The sequence below is a fragment of the Eutrigla gurnardus genome (genome assembly GCF_963514095.1).
Source record: "Eutrigla gurnardus genome assembly, chromosome: 24".
Classification (NCBI taxonomy): Eukaryota; Metazoa; Chordata; class Actinopteri; order Perciformes; family Triglidae; genus Eutrigla; species Eutrigla gurnardus.
Genome location: NC_139935.1, coordinates 4361765 through 4379451, shown reverse-complemented (window position 1 = coordinate 4379451; position 17687 = coordinate 4361765). Strand labels below are relative to the sequence as shown.

General features: G+C 51.4%; 1 protein-coding gene across 3 annotated transcripts in view; it reads left to right on the top strand.

The window, feature by feature from the left end:
• The window catches only part of pard3ba (par-3 family cell polarity regulator beta a), an 88393-nt gene that overhangs the window by 53636 nt on the left and 17070 nt on the right, over window positions 1-17687 (top strand). For all 3 annotated transcript variants that reach the window (XM_084004802.1, XM_084004801.1, XM_084004803.1), the window contains 5 exons: window positions 27-242; window positions 332-533; window positions 9544-9654; window positions 9739-9984; window positions 15653-15764. In XM_084004802.1, the coding sequence (XP_083860928.1) occupies window positions 27-242; window positions 332-533; window positions 9544-9654; window positions 9739-9984; window positions 15653-15764 (887 nt within the window). The remainder of the gene's footprint in view (window positions 1-26; window positions 243-331; window positions 534-9543; window positions 9655-9738; window positions 9985-15652; window positions 15765-17687) is intronic.

Genomic DNA, 17687 nt, shown 5'->3' with positions numbered 1-17687 from the left:
CCCTCTTCTCCCTCTTCCCGTCTCAGAGCCGGCGGCCGGCGGAGCTCTGGGCCCGACCCTGGGTCTCTGGAAGTCCAGCTCCCTGGAGAGTCTCCAGACCGCCGTGTCCGAGGCCCAGCAGAGTCACCGCCAAGCCCAGGTGCCCTTCCACCGGCCGCGTCCCCACGTGGTCCGGGGCCGCGGCTGCAACCAGAGCTTCCGCATCGCCATCGACAAGTCGTACGACGGGCCTTCTGAAGACGGTAAGAAGTCTTCGTGGCACAACCGAACCCAAAACCCACAAACATGTTGTTGTATGTGTGATGATGACTCTGCCCTTCGCCCTCCTCAGACGACGACATGTCGGAGCGGAGCTCCGGGCAGGAAACGCCCGTCAGCGGCTCGTCTCGCCAGGGCCTGGAGGCCGAGGACGGGAAGAAGAAGAGGAAAACCAAAGAGAAGAAGGAGAAAAAGAGCAAAGGGAAGAAGAAAACGGAGGATTCTGTGGACGACCCGGACAAGAAGACCAAAAGGAAAGGATTTGCCCTCTTAAGGTAGGATATCCTTTAATACTCTTTTAAAGTCATACGTTTAAATTTAAGGAATATATGTGGTTTAAAGTTTCCAGCATCAAGGTGACTCTGGGAAGTCCATGATGATGAATTAAGTGTCTCCAAAGACAGAGTTTGAAAGGTGGCCTTCCTAACAAGAAGAGATGTGAGATTTAACAGAGCAGGTAATGAGTTGGGTCTTCCTGCGGCGCGGCGAGGCCACTGCTGCTTATTTAACTTTCCTATTGTTGCTGCAGATGTAAATAAGCAGCTTTTATGTAGAAATCCATGGGAAACCGCTGCCCTACTTTCCCGCTGGTTAAGATCCAACACACTGAGCCCAGCGGGATTATGGGATATCGCCTTATTGGGTTTGAACACAACCTTCGCTGTAATGGAGGGTATCCATTATCTCTCAATCCGAGTAAAGTCCCAACGACACGGCACCGACCCGAGCCGCTCGTCACCCGCTTTATCAACGCGTCGCCATCGTGATTGTGGCGGTCCAATCCTCCAGCAGGAAGCCTTATCTATTGGCAGTGGCACGGTGTGGTCAGTGTATCACCGCACTTCCAACACCAGCGATTCAATTAGGCCGTGGCGGGGGAGATAGCGCAGGCTGAGCGTCGGCCTACCGATGGCAGATAAGAATCCAATCGGCCACAGTGTCAAGGGCGGTAATGGAAGAGGTGGTCCGGGGGGAGGGGGGCGGGGCTTCACACGTGTCAGGAAGGTTGTAGACCTGCCCAAAATCCAGTAACTCCCATTCCTTCCATCAAGCTGGTTCCCTGCAGCAGACTGTGTGACAGCTTGTGTTTGTGATTTAATCCCTGCATCTTTACTCCAGGATATGTTGTTGTTTTCCTCTTCCTATTTATATGAATAGTGCAGCGTTTCTCATAAGTCGAGCTGAGGTGCGTCGGTGAAAATGCACCAAATATAGGGAGGATTTAAAACCTGCTTCGACAGCCGAAAGCACCAACAACCTTACAAAATAAAATAAGGAAGTCGACTGCTCTTTATCCCGCTAGTCTCACATGTAGCCTCACACACACACACACACACACACACACTCGTCCTTTTGAATTGGCAACAATAGTCTGAAACACTTAAAGCCAGCCCAGTGTTCAGAGGCTGAGTGCTTTTCCGTCTCAACAATGGAGTCTCGTATAAAAAGCTTCCAGATTGTTGCCCCACACGCTCGCCTTTCACTCCCTGGCCTTTATCTGGCCCACTTGATGGTTATTGAACTTGAAATATGACTTAATTAGCTGGAGTATTGCGCGCTTCAATCTAATTGCAGTCCTCAAATGTTATTTTACTCCGATGGCAGCATTAGGAAAAGGGCAAATTATAAACATGTGACCTCAGTTTACCTCTGCGGGGGGAAAGTAGCAAATGTTGGGAGTCGGCCTGTAAATATTTGGTTTGGTGGCGGCGGCGGCGGCGGCGGCGGCGGCGGCGGCGTGCTTCAAACAGCTGGGCGCGAGGTGACCTCCAGTGATCACGTTGGTTTTTCGATGAATCCACACGTGATCGTTTTACGTTGTTCCACATGCTGGTGTCATTTAAGAGCTTCAATTAAAGGTCAACAAACAGTGAGGGGGTGATGTGTGTGAAAAGGTCAAAGGTCGTACACCCATATTACTGTTTAGTCTAGTTACTGCAGTCGGGACAAATGATCATTAGCCTGGTTGAGGCGTGAGGAATATACACTTTTATTTTGAAAGGTTCTGGGTATCTGATGGTGCGGTTTGAAACTGATGAGTCAAAGCGTCGAGGTCGGCTGCCGGTCGCGTCTGTATTCAGCCGACGGCGGCGAGGCCTTCGCCTGTAACGTAGCCTCGGGGCTGCAGGAAGACCAACACTGGAACTCAGCCTACACTGCTGCTCTTTCTCCATCGTCGCCACGACAACCTGCTCCGAGCTTCAGATGTCGTACATTTACATCACTCTTCCCGTTTCAATAGAACCTTTGCCAACAACAGCCAGCGTTCCACACATCCTTCACAAGTTTCTCCTCCTTGATCCTCGGAAGTGGATGGCGGCGTTAATTCTGGCGTGCAGAGCTTAGAGCGGCGAGGATTAGACGTATTATGGCGTGACTTCATCAGGAGGTCAGGGTTTGAGGGATATCGCTTGTGACTAACTCTCAAGTGAGCGGCGCTCCCGAGTGACACTCCGGCGAGCGGCGAGGTCGCGTGTGTGTTTTTGTGTACTCATGTCACCGTTCCCATGATGCATCATTTGCTCGGCGGCCCCACCAGCCCTGCTGAGCCCCGACACATCCCGGCTGTCCCCCGTCAGGCGCCATCATTGTTTGGCTGTCGCCTCCCGCCGTGACAGCGCGCCCGCCGCCAATTTGAGGGGACATGAAAGCCGGCGCTTTTTTTGATCCGCTGTTCACAAATCCACATACGGCGTGATATATATCCGCCTCCTCCCCCCCCGGTTTGCGGCGGCGGAGGAATCCGACAAGGAAGCAAGCCAATTAGCGGCGTCCGTTCCGCTCCCGTCCTATCGCCGAGCGGCAGGATGCGCCGGGTTGAAAGGTGCTCACTGGTGGGCTGTAACTCTGCGGCGCCAAAGCCTCGATGACACAATCTCAGCTCTCAAGTCCCACTTGAGTTCACAGGAGTTTGATTATCTGTGACCGAGCGGCGAGGTCCCAGAGACCTCGCCATTCTCCGTCTGCGGAGCGTTAATTACTGCTTCCTGTCCCAGCATCACCTCTAGTGTCTATACCACTAAGTGTGTTAGAATAGAGAGGGGAAGGATGTCCACGACCATGTGAGCAGACGCCGGTTGTCAGAAGTGTTGGTAGGAAAACCCAAATCCCCGTCACGTGTGTGCGTGGGCGTCGTTTTATTTTTCAACCTAATCCCAGCGCTGCAGGTGGAAGCCTTTGATCCGCCGTCTCATCTGGCGTTTAAGGGCTGTTAGCGGCGGCGATATGGAGTATTTATTAACATTGGTCTCCTCTTTTGTAAAATATGCATAAGGGCCATACATTCCTCCTGTGGATAAGCATTATCGCCCTCGCTCTTCATCTCCATCCGTCTCTTTATCGTTTCCATAAATAATACATGCGGAACCACAAATCACTTCCTTTAGCAACACTTGACATGTAACGGATAAACGGGGGTTCGCTAATCAGTCCGCCTTAAATACGCGACGCCAAGGGAGGGGGGGCTGGTATCCGTGTGCGTGTTGCTTGTGTTGGTCAGAGGTTGGAAACGGAGACGGCAATCATGCAAATCCCACGGAGGGTTAATGTCGGCTCTGTTCGACCTGCAATTAAAGGAGCCGAGCGTTTACCTGAAACACAAGCTGTGAGTTTCCTTTGGCTCGTCGGCTGTTTTTCCCATCAACCACCGAAATGTGCCGTAACATTGGAGCAGTGAGTCCTCCTCCACAGACAGGAAGTAGTCCTCAGATATTTTTTTTTCCTTTCATAATTCAGATTTGTGCTCCAATTTGCTTCCCAGCGAGACTGGAATCCGAGCAGCTGTCGAGCACCGAGCTTCCGCGTCGCAGCGGCAGCTTCCTGCTCCGCCTTGTTGACGCCTAATTCTAATTTACGACTTCGCCACGGAGGCAAACGAGACGCCGGCCGCTATCGCCGTCGACAGCCGCCAGGAAGCAAATTAACTTTTTTTTTTTTCTCCCCCTCCTCTCCCCCGTTTCTCCCTTCCATCCGGCGCGATGGGGAGCTTCTCCTGAAATGATGTGCAGGTTTATTGGTGTTGATGCGAGCTGTCAGTCAAATATCAGAGGGACGGGGAATTGACAGCGGAGATGATGAGGAAATCCTCATGCATACATATCAGCTGATAAAGGGGCAGCCACAACAGGCCTCCTCCCTCCCTCTCCCGGCTTTTATGTGTCTTGTCTTTCAACCCTTTGCCCGCCTCCTTCCTCCCTTCAGCCGCGGACGCCGACTCGCTCCTCCACCGACTTTATTCATACGCTTCAAACAACTTGTTCACCTCCTCCAGAGTTTCCCAGAAAGGTCCATGCTGTTTAATCACACGTTATGCATCATATATCAGCTTAATCCTCCCGTACCTTAAAGGAGCAATCTTCCAAAGCGGTAATCTTCCGCTAATGTTTTTGCCAGCAGCCGTCACATTTTTCAAACGGCAGAGATCTCATTTCCAAACGTCGTCGTCTTCTTTTTAATTCCCTCCGATAACGTCTGTGAGTCATCCGGCCGCGGGAACATGATACCCACATTTGTGCGGTGAATTATTACCCGTGAGGTAATTACCAAATGAGACGGCGAGCCCCGAGACTTCCATTTGTGTTGATCAGTTCGGCGATCCATCAATTCCTATCGAGTTATGACATTTGGATTGACCCCGAGGGAGGGAGGGGGGGGGGGGGGTGAAGCTGGTCTCGGGCCAGCCGGCTCAGTGGCGATCTGGGCCGGCCGGCTGCCCCATCGCTCACCGGCCAATTAAAGGTGGCCACAGGAAACAGTCACGACCAATTAGCATTTGATCTCCCGTACTCACACACACACACAGCATGGGGGGCGCCAGGAAGCGACTCCACCTCCATTCGGCGGTCTCTTCCAGTCATCACCGTGTCACCGGTGATGGATGGACTTCCTCCGTCATTTAACGTCTAATGACACACACATGCGGGGAACACACGCTCCCGTCGTCGGGAGTGCGACCTCGGCTTTCCAGACGGAGGAGGTTAAGTGTTTCTTGTCCGAGGATGTGCGGCGGGGGCCCCGAGGAGCCAGGAGCCTAACCTTTCCCAGTCCGCCGATGGCTCTCATCTGGAGCCGAGGTGACCTGGCCTTTTCCTCCGCCTCCAGACTGCAAAATGTGAAGAATTCTTTAGAAAAAAAACCCAGTTCAGGGTATCAACGGCTGCCAGGCTTTGCTCATGTGCGTTGCTGCGTCGACAAAAAGCAACCTTTTAAATGTGTTTGGGACCAGAGGGCCGGAGGAGTCACCGTCACCCAGTTATTAATTATTGATGCGCTCCCTGACAGAAGAGTGGATGGATGAAGGAAAGACATGTTGCCGGTGGCGACAGGTTATTATTCTTTCTTTTTTTTTGCGTGGAATTGCTCAAATATGATGCAAATCAGAATTCAGATGATTAAAAGGGTCCATATTTCACCAGGAGGTCCATTAATGTCCTTTCCTTCTTTCTCTTCCTCCATTCCTCTGCATCCTCGCTTCCTTCTTCCCTTTCCTCACTTCCCTGTGGTCTGTGACGCAGCCACACTTCCTCCTTTCCTTATGTCCTTCCCTATTCCCTTTCACCTCCTCCTGCCTTTTATCCCACCGAAGCATCAGTACTCGAGCTAAACCGGTTTTGAGAATTAGATATGAAATGAGAATCCTCGGCTCGCATCTTCCCTCCTTGCATTATTAATGCGTTCTAAGTGAAGCCGTTTTAAGTGCGATCAGCGTCTCACACTCCCCTTCTCTGAGTCCTATCGCTGCTAATTCCAGACGTTAATGGGCGATGGTTTGGCCCCAATATGGAGAGGAATCCGGGTAAATAGATTTAATTATGCCCGGTGGGGGAAACCTGCGACCTGCTTTCATTGTGGAACGGAGGCGGGGCTTCCTGCGGAGGGAGGGGCCTTCAGCGACCTGGCTTGACCTCGGTCCACCTGTAATCCATGCTTCTATCAGGAAACCGCACCGATTTTCTAGTGTGACTGTCTATTTTGAGCCCAGGAATGGTTACATCACAGCTCTATAGTGTTAATCGCTTCTCTCTCTGCGTCTCCCATTTCTCTCACCGTCCGTTAGTCTACTCTTTTTCCTCTCTTTACCGCCAAACTCCTCTGAGATCTGTGCGCTCCTCTCCAAATAAATACAGAGCAATCTAATTACTGCGATAACATTTCTGCTTGGCTGATTAACTGTTCTCCCCGCGCCTCCGAACGCCGCCGCCGCCGCATCGCTTCTCTATATTCCTAAGCTCCTTATTCCTCCCCAGCCGAGCTGCACTTTCACGGGAGCTTTGGCTCACCCATCCATCTCTCTTCTTTTCTCCCTTTTTCCCTCCCTCACTCCCCTTTCTTCCTCTCGCTTATTCTCCGAGGCAGATCGGCTGTTTAGCCAGCTCGCACTTGCTCATTAAATTCCCTTTTTTTTTCTGACTAAGTCCTTCTTTTTTTGGGTTTCTTTTTTTCTTTTCATCCACTCTGCTTCTTCTTTTTTTTTTTTTTTTTGCCTCTGCATCTTACTTTCATTCAGTCCCCAAGACAAATGGGATATTCGGACAGTTTTCTCACTAGCCCCGAGCTAATCGCCGCCTCCGTCTCCCGTAGAAATATTGATGTTAAGATCACTTCCTGCCGTTGTCATTGGTAACCACGTTGCACCTGCTTTTGCCTTCTTACTGGATCTGCATCCAAATCATCACTTTTAAGGCCCTTCATAGGCTGCAGCTCCATGCAGCTGGAGATGCTAAACCAGCTGTGTCATTGTTTGGGTTTTCGGACGTCAATTAAAACCCTGAAACTCCGGCAGTCTGGCGTCCCTCGTTCCGCCCGCCGATAACCAAACCCGACCGCCCACCGACTCCCCGCCGCACCACATAGGAGAAGCTTATTAAGGCTCCACGCAGTTGTTGTCACAGAAAGCAAAGCGGAGAGGGACGATTTCTTGAAAGATCCGAGGCGGGGAAGGCCGCCGACACGCGGCGTGGAATGCAGAGATGAAGCGTTCAGTTTGTGGCTTTGTTCGGAGAATGTTCCCTCGCTGATAAGTTTGGTTAATAGAGTGAGCTCTCTCCCGGTCTGACCGGATAATTGGTCAGGTCAGGTTGGTGACATCAACACACCGGCTAGCTGTGATCTCCATGTTGCAGATAGAAGCTCATTAGAGCCCGGCTCCCCCCCCCCCCCCCCCCCCCTCTCTCACTCCCTTCTGCAGTAATGAGAATGACAGTAGCAGCAGTAATTACAGTCCTTTTTTACCAGCTGCTTGCTTTGCAGCGCGTTTCCAGTTGATTCTGTTAAGTGCAGCAGTCATCGGCTATGATGGCTGGCTTTTCTTTCACCGTGGAAAGAGGAAGAAGCATTTTTTAAGCATTTCATTATGTATTTTAGCTTTAAATCCTGCACAAGCGCACCTGCAGGGACTGTCACTCCCAGAGTTCAGTGCAAACATTCCGGGGACGCCGGGCTCGCCGAGGTGGCGGCGGGGCGAGGGCAGGAGTCAGCGGGCTAATGATGACAGCGACACACTAATAATGGTTCCCAGTAGCTCCTGTGACAGTGGGGAGTGTATTAAATGGGACACCGGAGCAGCCCGACGCACCCGGACCCCCGACTTCCCCCTAATGAGAGTTTGATGGAGTGGATGTGTAGGCAGATAATGCTAAGTTAATGAGATGTCCTATTCCATGGGACTGTTTGCACTTCCCTACGGAGTTCCTGTGTGTGTGTCGCCTGTGTTGATCTATGTTGCTGTCTGCTTGAGCGTGTGTGTGTGTGTGTGTGTGTGTGTGTGTGTGTGTGTGTGTGTGTGTGTGTGTGTGTGTGTGTGTGTGTGTGTGTGTGTGTGTGAGTTCTTACCCCTGCTCGTGCTTATGATTCTGCCATTTATTTATTTTTTCATCCAGCAGCAGTCGGACACTTGGCAGGAAATTAACCGTCAGATTGGTGAAAGAGTGACAGAGCAGAAATTGCACAAGACAGAATTGATAAATGCAACAAAGGACGGAGAGAGAAAGTAGAGAGAGGAAAGGAAAGCAGTGTGACATCGTTAACAAACCGCTGGCTCGCCGCGGCGGGAAAAGATGGGAGTTTTGGCGTCGAAGAAGGGATAAGATAATGGGAGAGTGGGGGGGGGGGGGGATAACCACCACCCTCATGGCAGGTACACGTCTCTAATTGGGAGTCCCACACCCATTCTGCATCCCCCCCCCTTCTCCTTCCTTCCATGTACTTCCGAGACAATGCAGCGAGAAGAGGAGGCTTTCCTAATTAATGCAGCTATAATGATGGGTCCAACTGTGGACCTCTGCCCCCTTTGCATGTTGATTAAGGTGCTGTGTGTGTGTGTGTGTGTGTGTGTGTGTGTTGTGTGTGTGTGTGTGTGTGTGTGTGTGTGTGTGTGTGTGTGTGTGTGTGTGTGTGTGTGTGTGTGTGTGTGTATGTTTCAGCCATCTAATCCTGCTAAACCCAGGACTTTAGATAATCACATATTTATGTGTAATATAGTTACAGGATTTTTGATGCATGCTCTTTATTTATCAGTGAAGTCATTGGTAGACTGCTGCATGATGTGTGTGTGTGTGTGTGTGTGTGTGTGTGTGTGTGTGTGTGTGTGTGTGTGTGTGTGTGTGTGTGTGTGTGTGTGTGTGCAGCTCTGCTCCGTTGTTGGCAACGTTAAAACAAACAGGTGGAAGTGAGGTGAGTGTATTAGCTAAGAGCAACGCTAATGGGTTTGCAGGACGGTTGCAGGCCAACCTGGCAACCCACCGTCCGGGTCTCGCTGCAGCTCCGGCGCCGCTCTCAGCACCGGCGCGTTGCCATTCAGGCCACGTATCCCCCTGCAGCAGCGATGAGAAGTGCCCTCGCCGTTAATGAGATAAACACAGACATTAGATTGGCTCAGCAGGAGCTCGGAGAGAAGGAGCGGGCGAGAGGGAGAGAGAGGGATGAAAAGAAGTAGGTTGGTGGGTGAGAGAGAGAGAGAGAGAGAGAGAGATGAGAGACGACGTGAAGGAGAGACAGAAGAACATGAAATATTTAGAGGAGAAGGCTGGTTAATTTCTTGAAAGTGTGAACGCAGAGCTTCATTATAACTGGAGCCGAGGTGACAAGTACATTTTGCTCCAGAATGATAATGATGATGACGGTCGTTACGGCGAGAAGAGAAACACGGCACACTTGTGGCGTAACTGCTATTTTATCGGACAAAATGTTAAAATATTCATGCTGCGTGAGAACTATAGCCCCCTAACACACACACACACACACACATACATGCTGCAGCGTTATCACCACATCTGTCTGTGTGTCCAGGTTCGGTAAGAAGAAGGAGGACAAGAGCAAAGATGCTGCCAAAGCATCCAAAAGCAAGCTGGAGGCCTTGAGTGAAGAGGAGCAGGACCGGAACCCGGACCAAAGAGGCAGGTATGTGAAGTACAGTGGCACCGTGAATCATCCCTGCTGCTCCCCAGTTGAATGTGCAGCACAGCCGTCCATTTCTCCCGACAGCTACGACCCACATTACGCCGAGATCCGCTTGGGCAACGCCACCCCCGACACGGCCTCCTTCCCCGACGTGGAAGACGACGACAGCGACCCCAACTACGCCCGCATCAACAACTTCCGCCAGCCGCCGTCGCCCCAGGCGTTTGTGAGCCGCACGCCGTCCCCGGCCAGCCCGCTCCGGGCCTCCTCCGAGGAGCTGGACGGGCTCTACGCCAAGGTCAACAAGTCCAGACCGCCGGCTGCAGACAGGTGAGGGAGGGGCTTCATTTACATTTCCTCTCTGCGTTGGTTTCTAAAGGCACGGGTGTAGCATCTTGTCGTTCGGCGTCGATGCACACAGATCTGCAGGTCACGGGCCGAAGCTCCACCGATGTTTTCGAGGGCGTATTTGCATCCGTGTGCTTCGAAGCATAAAATGCATAAAACATGAATGCATGCTTGCATTGTAGTAGCATGACTATTATCCCCGTGTTGTGATCATTCTGACCTCTGTAAACATTTAAAATCACTAAAAACAACAACCACAGATACAGCTGGGTCCTATTATCCTCCTGGTTGTCTGTAGGAAAAGTTTGTTTGGACTCAGTTTGAATGCCAAGCTTTAAAATATGAAGAAATATGGTGTTTTTCTTTTGCTCTCGTCTGCATTCCCACACCAACAGTGGGATATTCCTGGAGCCCTGTGCTCTACAAATAGCATCTCCTCCCCCCTCCGTGCTGTCTCTCATTCTGCTACACAAATGTATGTATTTGTATGTAGCAGAACCCGTCCCTGAAAGCACAAGGTTGCCTCCGCGCTGCCCTCAGCAACGTGACGCCGTTTGAATTCTCGGCCACCGGCTAAACCCCCCGTTTGTTCCCACTTGGCAGTGTTGGGTCGGATGCAAATCAGCAGCGGCCGGCTCTCCACACGAATGTCGATGCTTCCTCGAGACGATCCGAGGTGTCGGAGGACGGCGTGTGATGAATCATTTCTAGTAGAAGGCTTGGTGTAAGGAAGGACACTGTTTATATTGAGTGTGAATCCTTTGCTGGTAGGAAGCGTCTGGAAGCCTCCGGCAGGCAGACGTCCGACACTCTGCCAGACCCGGGGGCTGCCGCACATGCTCAGTTGGACCGAGGTCAGGCGCCCACCTTGGCCCACACAGGAACATTATGTTTGGCAGTGAAAGGCTCCCCGGCCGCCTTGTCTGTATGCATGATAGCATTGTCTTGCTGCATAACCCTGCTCTGTTGACCTGCTGTGGGCGTGAGCGCCCTTACGATCAGGAGGGGGAGTAGCCGGCGTTGAATTTTCATGCGGATGTGCTGGAATTTAGTCTCCCCACATCGCGGAGGGCAGCTTCAGGCGATGTAATGTGCAGAAACGTGTTGTATATTCTAATTTTGGGGCGTATGAAAGGGTTAATGCTCGCACAAAGACGCTGCTTATCAGAATTGTCCTTCCTCCAGTATTATGTGTCATTACCGCGGGAGTTTTGCTTCGACTCACAGCCGGTTTTTTTTGTGTGTGTGCACGAGTGAGAAGAAGGAATGCAAATGTCATCTCCCGTGTGAAAATAATACAGGCCGCATTAAAACTTCCGTCAACGTAAAACTCTCTGACAGAAATTATTATTGACTTGCAAATCAGAAACTAAGCCCCAGACGCCACCCGAATCTCATGCAGGAAGGAGAGGAGGAGATACAGTGAGAGAGGGATTGGACATGGAAGGGAGACAGATGGGATGTGGAGAGAAGTGACAGATGGAGGGACGGACAGAGATGAGAAAAGGGTGTAAGAGAGAGAGGGGGAGAAAAGGCGAAGTAAATTGGAGAGGGAAGAAGTGGTGGAGGAGAGGATGCAGACAAAAGAGTTGGAGGGATAATTAGCTGCAGTCTAGCAGCCTGACAGATCTGTTAGACCACTTTAGCTCTCATCCACTCGTGGTGTGTACTTCATTACCGGCCTGTTTTCTCCCTCTGCCTGTCTCTCCGACTCTCTCCCCGTGTCACTCGTCCGTTCTCCTCCCCCACCGTTGTGCTCATAATGTATATTAGCTCGTCGTCAGCGTGATGGATGAAGAGCTAAATGTGAGTCAAACTGCCCGACTAACTTATTCCATGTTTAAATAACGTGGGCGGCCATGTTGGTTGACCTCAGACGTCCTCCGTCCGCGTCCTCGCCAGCTATTTCCACTCCCCCGTCCCGCCGCCACCCACGGCGCTTTCACAAAAGTCTGTTCAAACACACACAGAGGGTGGACTCCCTCCCTCACTCCCCACTTTAATTCACACACACCGACATGCACGGTCAGGAGTAGACGCACACAGCCACCCACCTGTAATGTTCTGGCGAGGCAGCCCGGAGTAACCTAGCAACCATGCTGTGTGTGGTCCGGAGCGTTTAAAACCGCTGCACTAAAACCACAGGTGTAAGCTTACCGTGTGTGTGTGTGTGTGTGTGTGTGTGTGTGTGTGTGTGTGTGTGTGGGGTATAGTCATGCGTTGAAGTCTACTTTGCCCTACACAAAGCAGGCCTTGATCGCTGTAGCATGCAGATTTTTTATTGTTTCCAAGGGAACAACGCATCCGCTTTCTTTCATCTTTCGCCGTTTTAATGAAGGAGAAAAGTGCTCATCGTCCACGTGGGACGCCGCGATGCTAATGTAGCTTCATCCAAATGTTGTTTTGGAGGTGAGTGTGCAACGCCTCCGCCTCCACTGTGTTTGCATAGTTTTGCCAACCGAGACACATTACCTCCCCCCCCTCCCTCCACACCCCCGTTAACAGTGGACTCCGCCGCCGTCTCCCTAATTTACCCTCGGACATTTTCATCAGGCCTTTCGATGGCAGGTGTGTGCCGTGATGGGCGTCACATTTGATTAGAGCCGTGCTACGGGCTGACCTGTGGAGAAAAAAGGTTAGCTCTGCTTGTCAAATTTTATTAGCCAGAAGGCAGTCTTTGTAGCTGGAGCAAGACACGGGGAAGATGAGATGAAAGAGGAGTGGAGGGGGATGTAAGGAGAGCGGGGAGACGGAGAGGTGTGTGCTAAGAAAAGCAAGATGAAGGTGAGCTTGTAAGCTAAGACGAGTGGATGACACATCACCCAGACTCATGCGGCACGAGGAGATGCACCTTTAAGTTTACCGAGTCCCAAATCCCTCCAGACAGGCTTCACTAATTGTGGGAACATTTCTGAAAGAAGCTACAAGGTCTTTTTGGATGTAGATCCGTCGGCTCCCTTTAAAAGTCTCCAATATTGTTGGTTTTTCGTCTCTGCTTCCCCCCCACCCACGCCATTTTTGGCACCACGGTTTTATCCCCCTATGGAGAGGAAAGGCGTGCAGAAAGAACAAAACAGAAACGTCTTCAACACATCATCAGCGTAGACGTCTTCTCGGCCTTCAGAGGGTTTTTTTATTGGAGCGTTTCTTCTGTTCGTGGTCAGTCACACGGGGGGGAAACACGCTGTTACGGGAAGCGAGTGTCAGACTGTTGGATAATCAAGTTTTATTTTTATAGCCGTGCACTTAACGGGAACGCAGATACACCATGAGTAATGCGTCTGTTGTGTGAGTGCGTTGCACCGTGGGAAATGTAGTTTTTTTAAGGGTTTTAGAAATCTCGGCCTCTGATGGGTTGATTTTCAAAAACGCTTCCTGTTTCCAGGTAAAATCGTTCCCATCGCTCCCAGTTTGGAGCGGCTGTCCACAACAGGAAGGCAAACACTGACGGTGCACTTTGATGTGAGCTTACCTCCAGCAGACGGGCAGCAGAGAATAAACTGCCCCCCTCAGTGTGCTGTGTTGAAATCAGCTGGCCGCGGCGAGAAGAAGTCGCCAAACCAGCCGGCGGCGGCGGTGCACGCCTCCTAATTAGTCTGCCCCCACACCGGCGAGCACGGCGGGATCGCAGCATCGCGCTCTCCTCCCGCTCGCTGAAATACAGCCGACGGTTTCACCGCGCTCCAAGTTTTCCAGCGTTTTGTTTTGCTCTCATTCTGTCTCCCGATGCATCTTTCATTTCCTGCTCCGGTGTCTCATCATCTCCCTCCCTTCCCTCCTCCTCCTCCGGTTTTCCCTCCTCACATCATCCCGCGTAGTCGGATCATCTAAAACATGGATGACGTGTGACTGGAAGGGAAAAGTGGAGCAAAAACAAGACTTTATTGATGGATTGATTAGTGTATTTACATCACATGGAGGATATATTTTACTTCGGCCTCGGTTTTCACTCTCAAGTTGTCACCAACGGCCTCGCGTGGCGCCGCCTGTCGGGAAAACGACTCCCGCTAAATCTCAGATCTGCTGGCATCCATGCAGCCGGCCTCGGGAACCGCAGACAGGCAATCAGCCGGTTATTAGCTGCTGCTGACTACAGGGAACCTACCTGTCTCCCTCCACACACACACACACACACACACACACACTTCCTCCTCCCCGTGTTTGGAGAGCAGCCTGCCTGGAGTGTCAACCCGTCAAACTGCTCAACGAACGCTTCATCCAGCATCAGCCTGTCTTCAGCTATTAATATGATAATATTCGGCGTCGCCGGTGATGGAGGCCGCGGCATAATGAGATAATTACAGTGTTGTTTCACCGGGAGAGCGACACGCACGCTCAATCAGAATGGCAGCACTAATTACGGGCCCAGGGATTGGCTAATGGCTTCGGTGGAAGAGAGGATCTCCGAGGGTCCGTCTGCTTGTTTGTGAGGGGGGAGACCTGGTGGGCTGAGGGCCGAGGAAGAGGCATGAAAACGCAAGTAATGAGTGAATAAATAAATAATCCCAGAGACTAAGTGTGAATATGTGAAAAAACCCAGATCGGTATTGATCAGCCGAGCCTGAACATCCATCTTCACGGACACTTTTGGGAAGTTTGTCAAGGATGTGTTTGTTTTGGACGTGTGCGTGACTCAGCGGCGTCCCCGGCTGACTCGCATGGCGGGCTGCATTTAATCAAACACACTGTCACGGCGTTCCCCACGTTAACCACACACACACTCACTTTTCTAATTAAAGGCGGGTCACCAGAGAGACTTAAACATGTAAGCGATGCACCTCGCTAATGAACCTCTGTGTCTCTCGCCCCGCTCTCTCTCCTCCGCTCCGGTTCGGTCGATATCCGCCCGGGGGTCACACCATTAGCATGTACGGCACATCGGTGACGGCTGCGTGGGTGTTGACACCGGACCAAAGGCCGCCGTCGCATCTTTGAGTCTTCAGGGTGGAGAGGAAGGTCGGCGGCGTCTCCTGAGGACGAACCATCCGTGTAAATATGAGAAATAAATATGAGTAAACGCAGATAAACGCCGCGCCGCATCGCACTCCGGTAGCACATTCAGGATTGTGTTCACTCAGGCACACCTGTGTGTGTGTGTGTGTGTGTGTGTGTGTGTGTGTGTGTGTGTGTGTGTGTGTGTGTGTGTTATCTAGTATTAAGGTCCAGTGAGCATGATGATGTTTCTCTTTAAGTTTTGTCCCCATTCTGTCCCGAGTTCTTATCGCCTTCGCTCTTTTTCTTATCCGCTTGTTTTTAGCCGAGGTCACTTTCTCTGCGTGTCTGTCTGTCTGCGTGTCTGTCTGTCTGCGTGTCTGCCTGCGTGTCTGTCTGCGTGTCTGTCTGCAGGTCAGGTGAGGAGAGCGTCGGCCCATGCAACATTTACGTGCAGGGAAACATACTGTTATTTGCTGCATGTTTTTGTTTTCCCTGTCAACTGTACAAAGTTCCCAGAGCAGTGCATTGTGGGTAATATCTGTCTGCCTGTCAGTCTCCCTGCTGTCGAGGGTTGTCACTGCAGAGCAAAGAAATGAAATAAGAACTACAGGTGAAAAGGAGAAAGCCTCATGTACCAACTGGCTGGAAGGCTGTGAGATTTAAGTAAAAAGCTACCCGCCATGTTTAACTCCTCCCTCTCTCCGTCTCCCCGCAGTGATCAGCGTCTCCAGGGGTTACGCCGGGAGTACCAGCAGGCCCGAGCCGCTCCGGGCTACGACGAACTGGATGCCGCACGCCGCCGAGTCCTGGATCACGACCCCCACCGGGTGAGTGTGCTCGCCTCCGGGCAGGAAACACGTTTGTTTGATCCTCGCCGTAAAACACCCCTTCCGAACGCCACGGAATGGCGTGCTCCACGGTGAGACGGCCACACAGGCTGGTTGAAAGATTGAGATGTTGAAAGAAGGAATCTGCTCCTTCAGTCTCTTTGCCTTTCGGAGGTTATTTCCAGCTCTTGTTAACATTTGGAGGTGCGGCGTGCCACCGAGGCGGCGCCGCTCTCCTCCCTCATTTACTTTATGGAGCGATCTATTAGACGGTGACATTTCCATCCTCGCTCTCTTCCCTCTGCACCACAACCTTCTCTCTCTCTCTCCCTCGTCGTCCTCTCTGACCGAGCTGCAGCTCTAAATGTCCCTGAATCGGTATCGACCCGGCCTGAGGAATCGTATCATTTACCTCCGTACACTCCCCGACTCGGCGGACTCGCCACACGAATCAATAGGCGTTTATCAGCCATTTTTAAAAAAGTGGGGTTTTTTTTAATAGCGAGCCCGCGGATGCAGAAAATCACAGTTTGATCTGAATCCGGCCGCGGCAATTTGCGTTTTTTTTTTCCCTCCAGAGCTCGATTCCTCCTTTCATTCATGACACAGCCGAGCGAAGAGAGGAGCAGAGGCATCTGGGAAATATGCGATGGATTTACTGACAGCGTCGCCGATACCCAATCACCTGGCACGCCTGGCGCCCCCGCTGTGCTTGTTTCCTCGCTGATTGTCGTGTTTATTGAGCAGTGAAGCTGTGCGGAGCCGTCTTCATTAGGCGCTCGCAGACTCGCACCGCCGCCGCTTCCTCTTCGGGCCCAAAGGGGCCTCGCCGCTTCGTCATACGGCGGCGTGCAGCACGTGTTCGTGCCACCGGTTGGTCGTGACTCTGTTTTGTTACAGAAACTCTGATGCAATTAAAGCGCAGCGAGCCCGAGGCGCCACCTCTGATTTTATTTGTTATTTTCCTTCTAAAAATAAAGCCAGCGGTGTCCACGGTGAACGCAGGCGGGGGGGGGGCCTCCCCGAGGAGCCTGATAATGAAACACCCCACTCAGACACACACACACACACACACACACACACGGCGAGAATAGAAACAGTCAAACACCCAGGAAGTGATGTTGGATAGAAAACAACATAGATTGTTGTGTTAAAAATGGCTTCAATATGATTTATTTTTGTTTTATTCGACTGTGAGCCAAAAATCCACCAAAAAAATAAGATTTTCTCCGAGTTTCCTCTGATGAGTCATAAAGAAACACGTCCTGATAGAAGCGCGTTCACGTTGACGACAATAGCGTGAATGCGGGCCACTTGAGCTCGGCGCTCTCTCGCTGCCTTCGACCTTGTGTGATCAGCCTTTTAACGCCGCCACCAGCGCAGCGCTGCTCTTTTATCCTCAGCCATTCCTGAAGCCTTGAATGGTTAAAACACTTTTTTTTTTCAGGCTCTTCACACAAGGCCAGGAGCGCCATTCAGTCTCCGTTTTACTCTCCTGAGCTGGAGGATTCTGGGTAACAAAGCTCAGCTAAACAAAAGCCTGGTTACGGTATCTGTTTATTCTTCTCGAGGCCGCCTTAAAGTGTGTGTGCAGCTAAATCCGGTCTTCAAAGAGGACTCGGTGTCCCCTCGCCGTGTCCCTGTCTATCTCTCAGTCTCTAATTTGACCCGTCTCCCATGTTCCCCGTCTGTGGAAAGGTCACACTGGTAATTATGACAATCACACCGTCCCCGTCCCTCCGTCTATTTTTCTCTATATGCTAATGATAGGCTCTCTGTAATGTTTTGATGGCCAATTAAGGCACAAAAGTGCACTTTCTTTTAACAGGCTTCTTTCTTCCATACCATGAGTGGGGAATGATCTCCACTATATATAGAATCCATTATTCTCCGTTACGTTGTTCGGGGATTCTTGAGTGACGT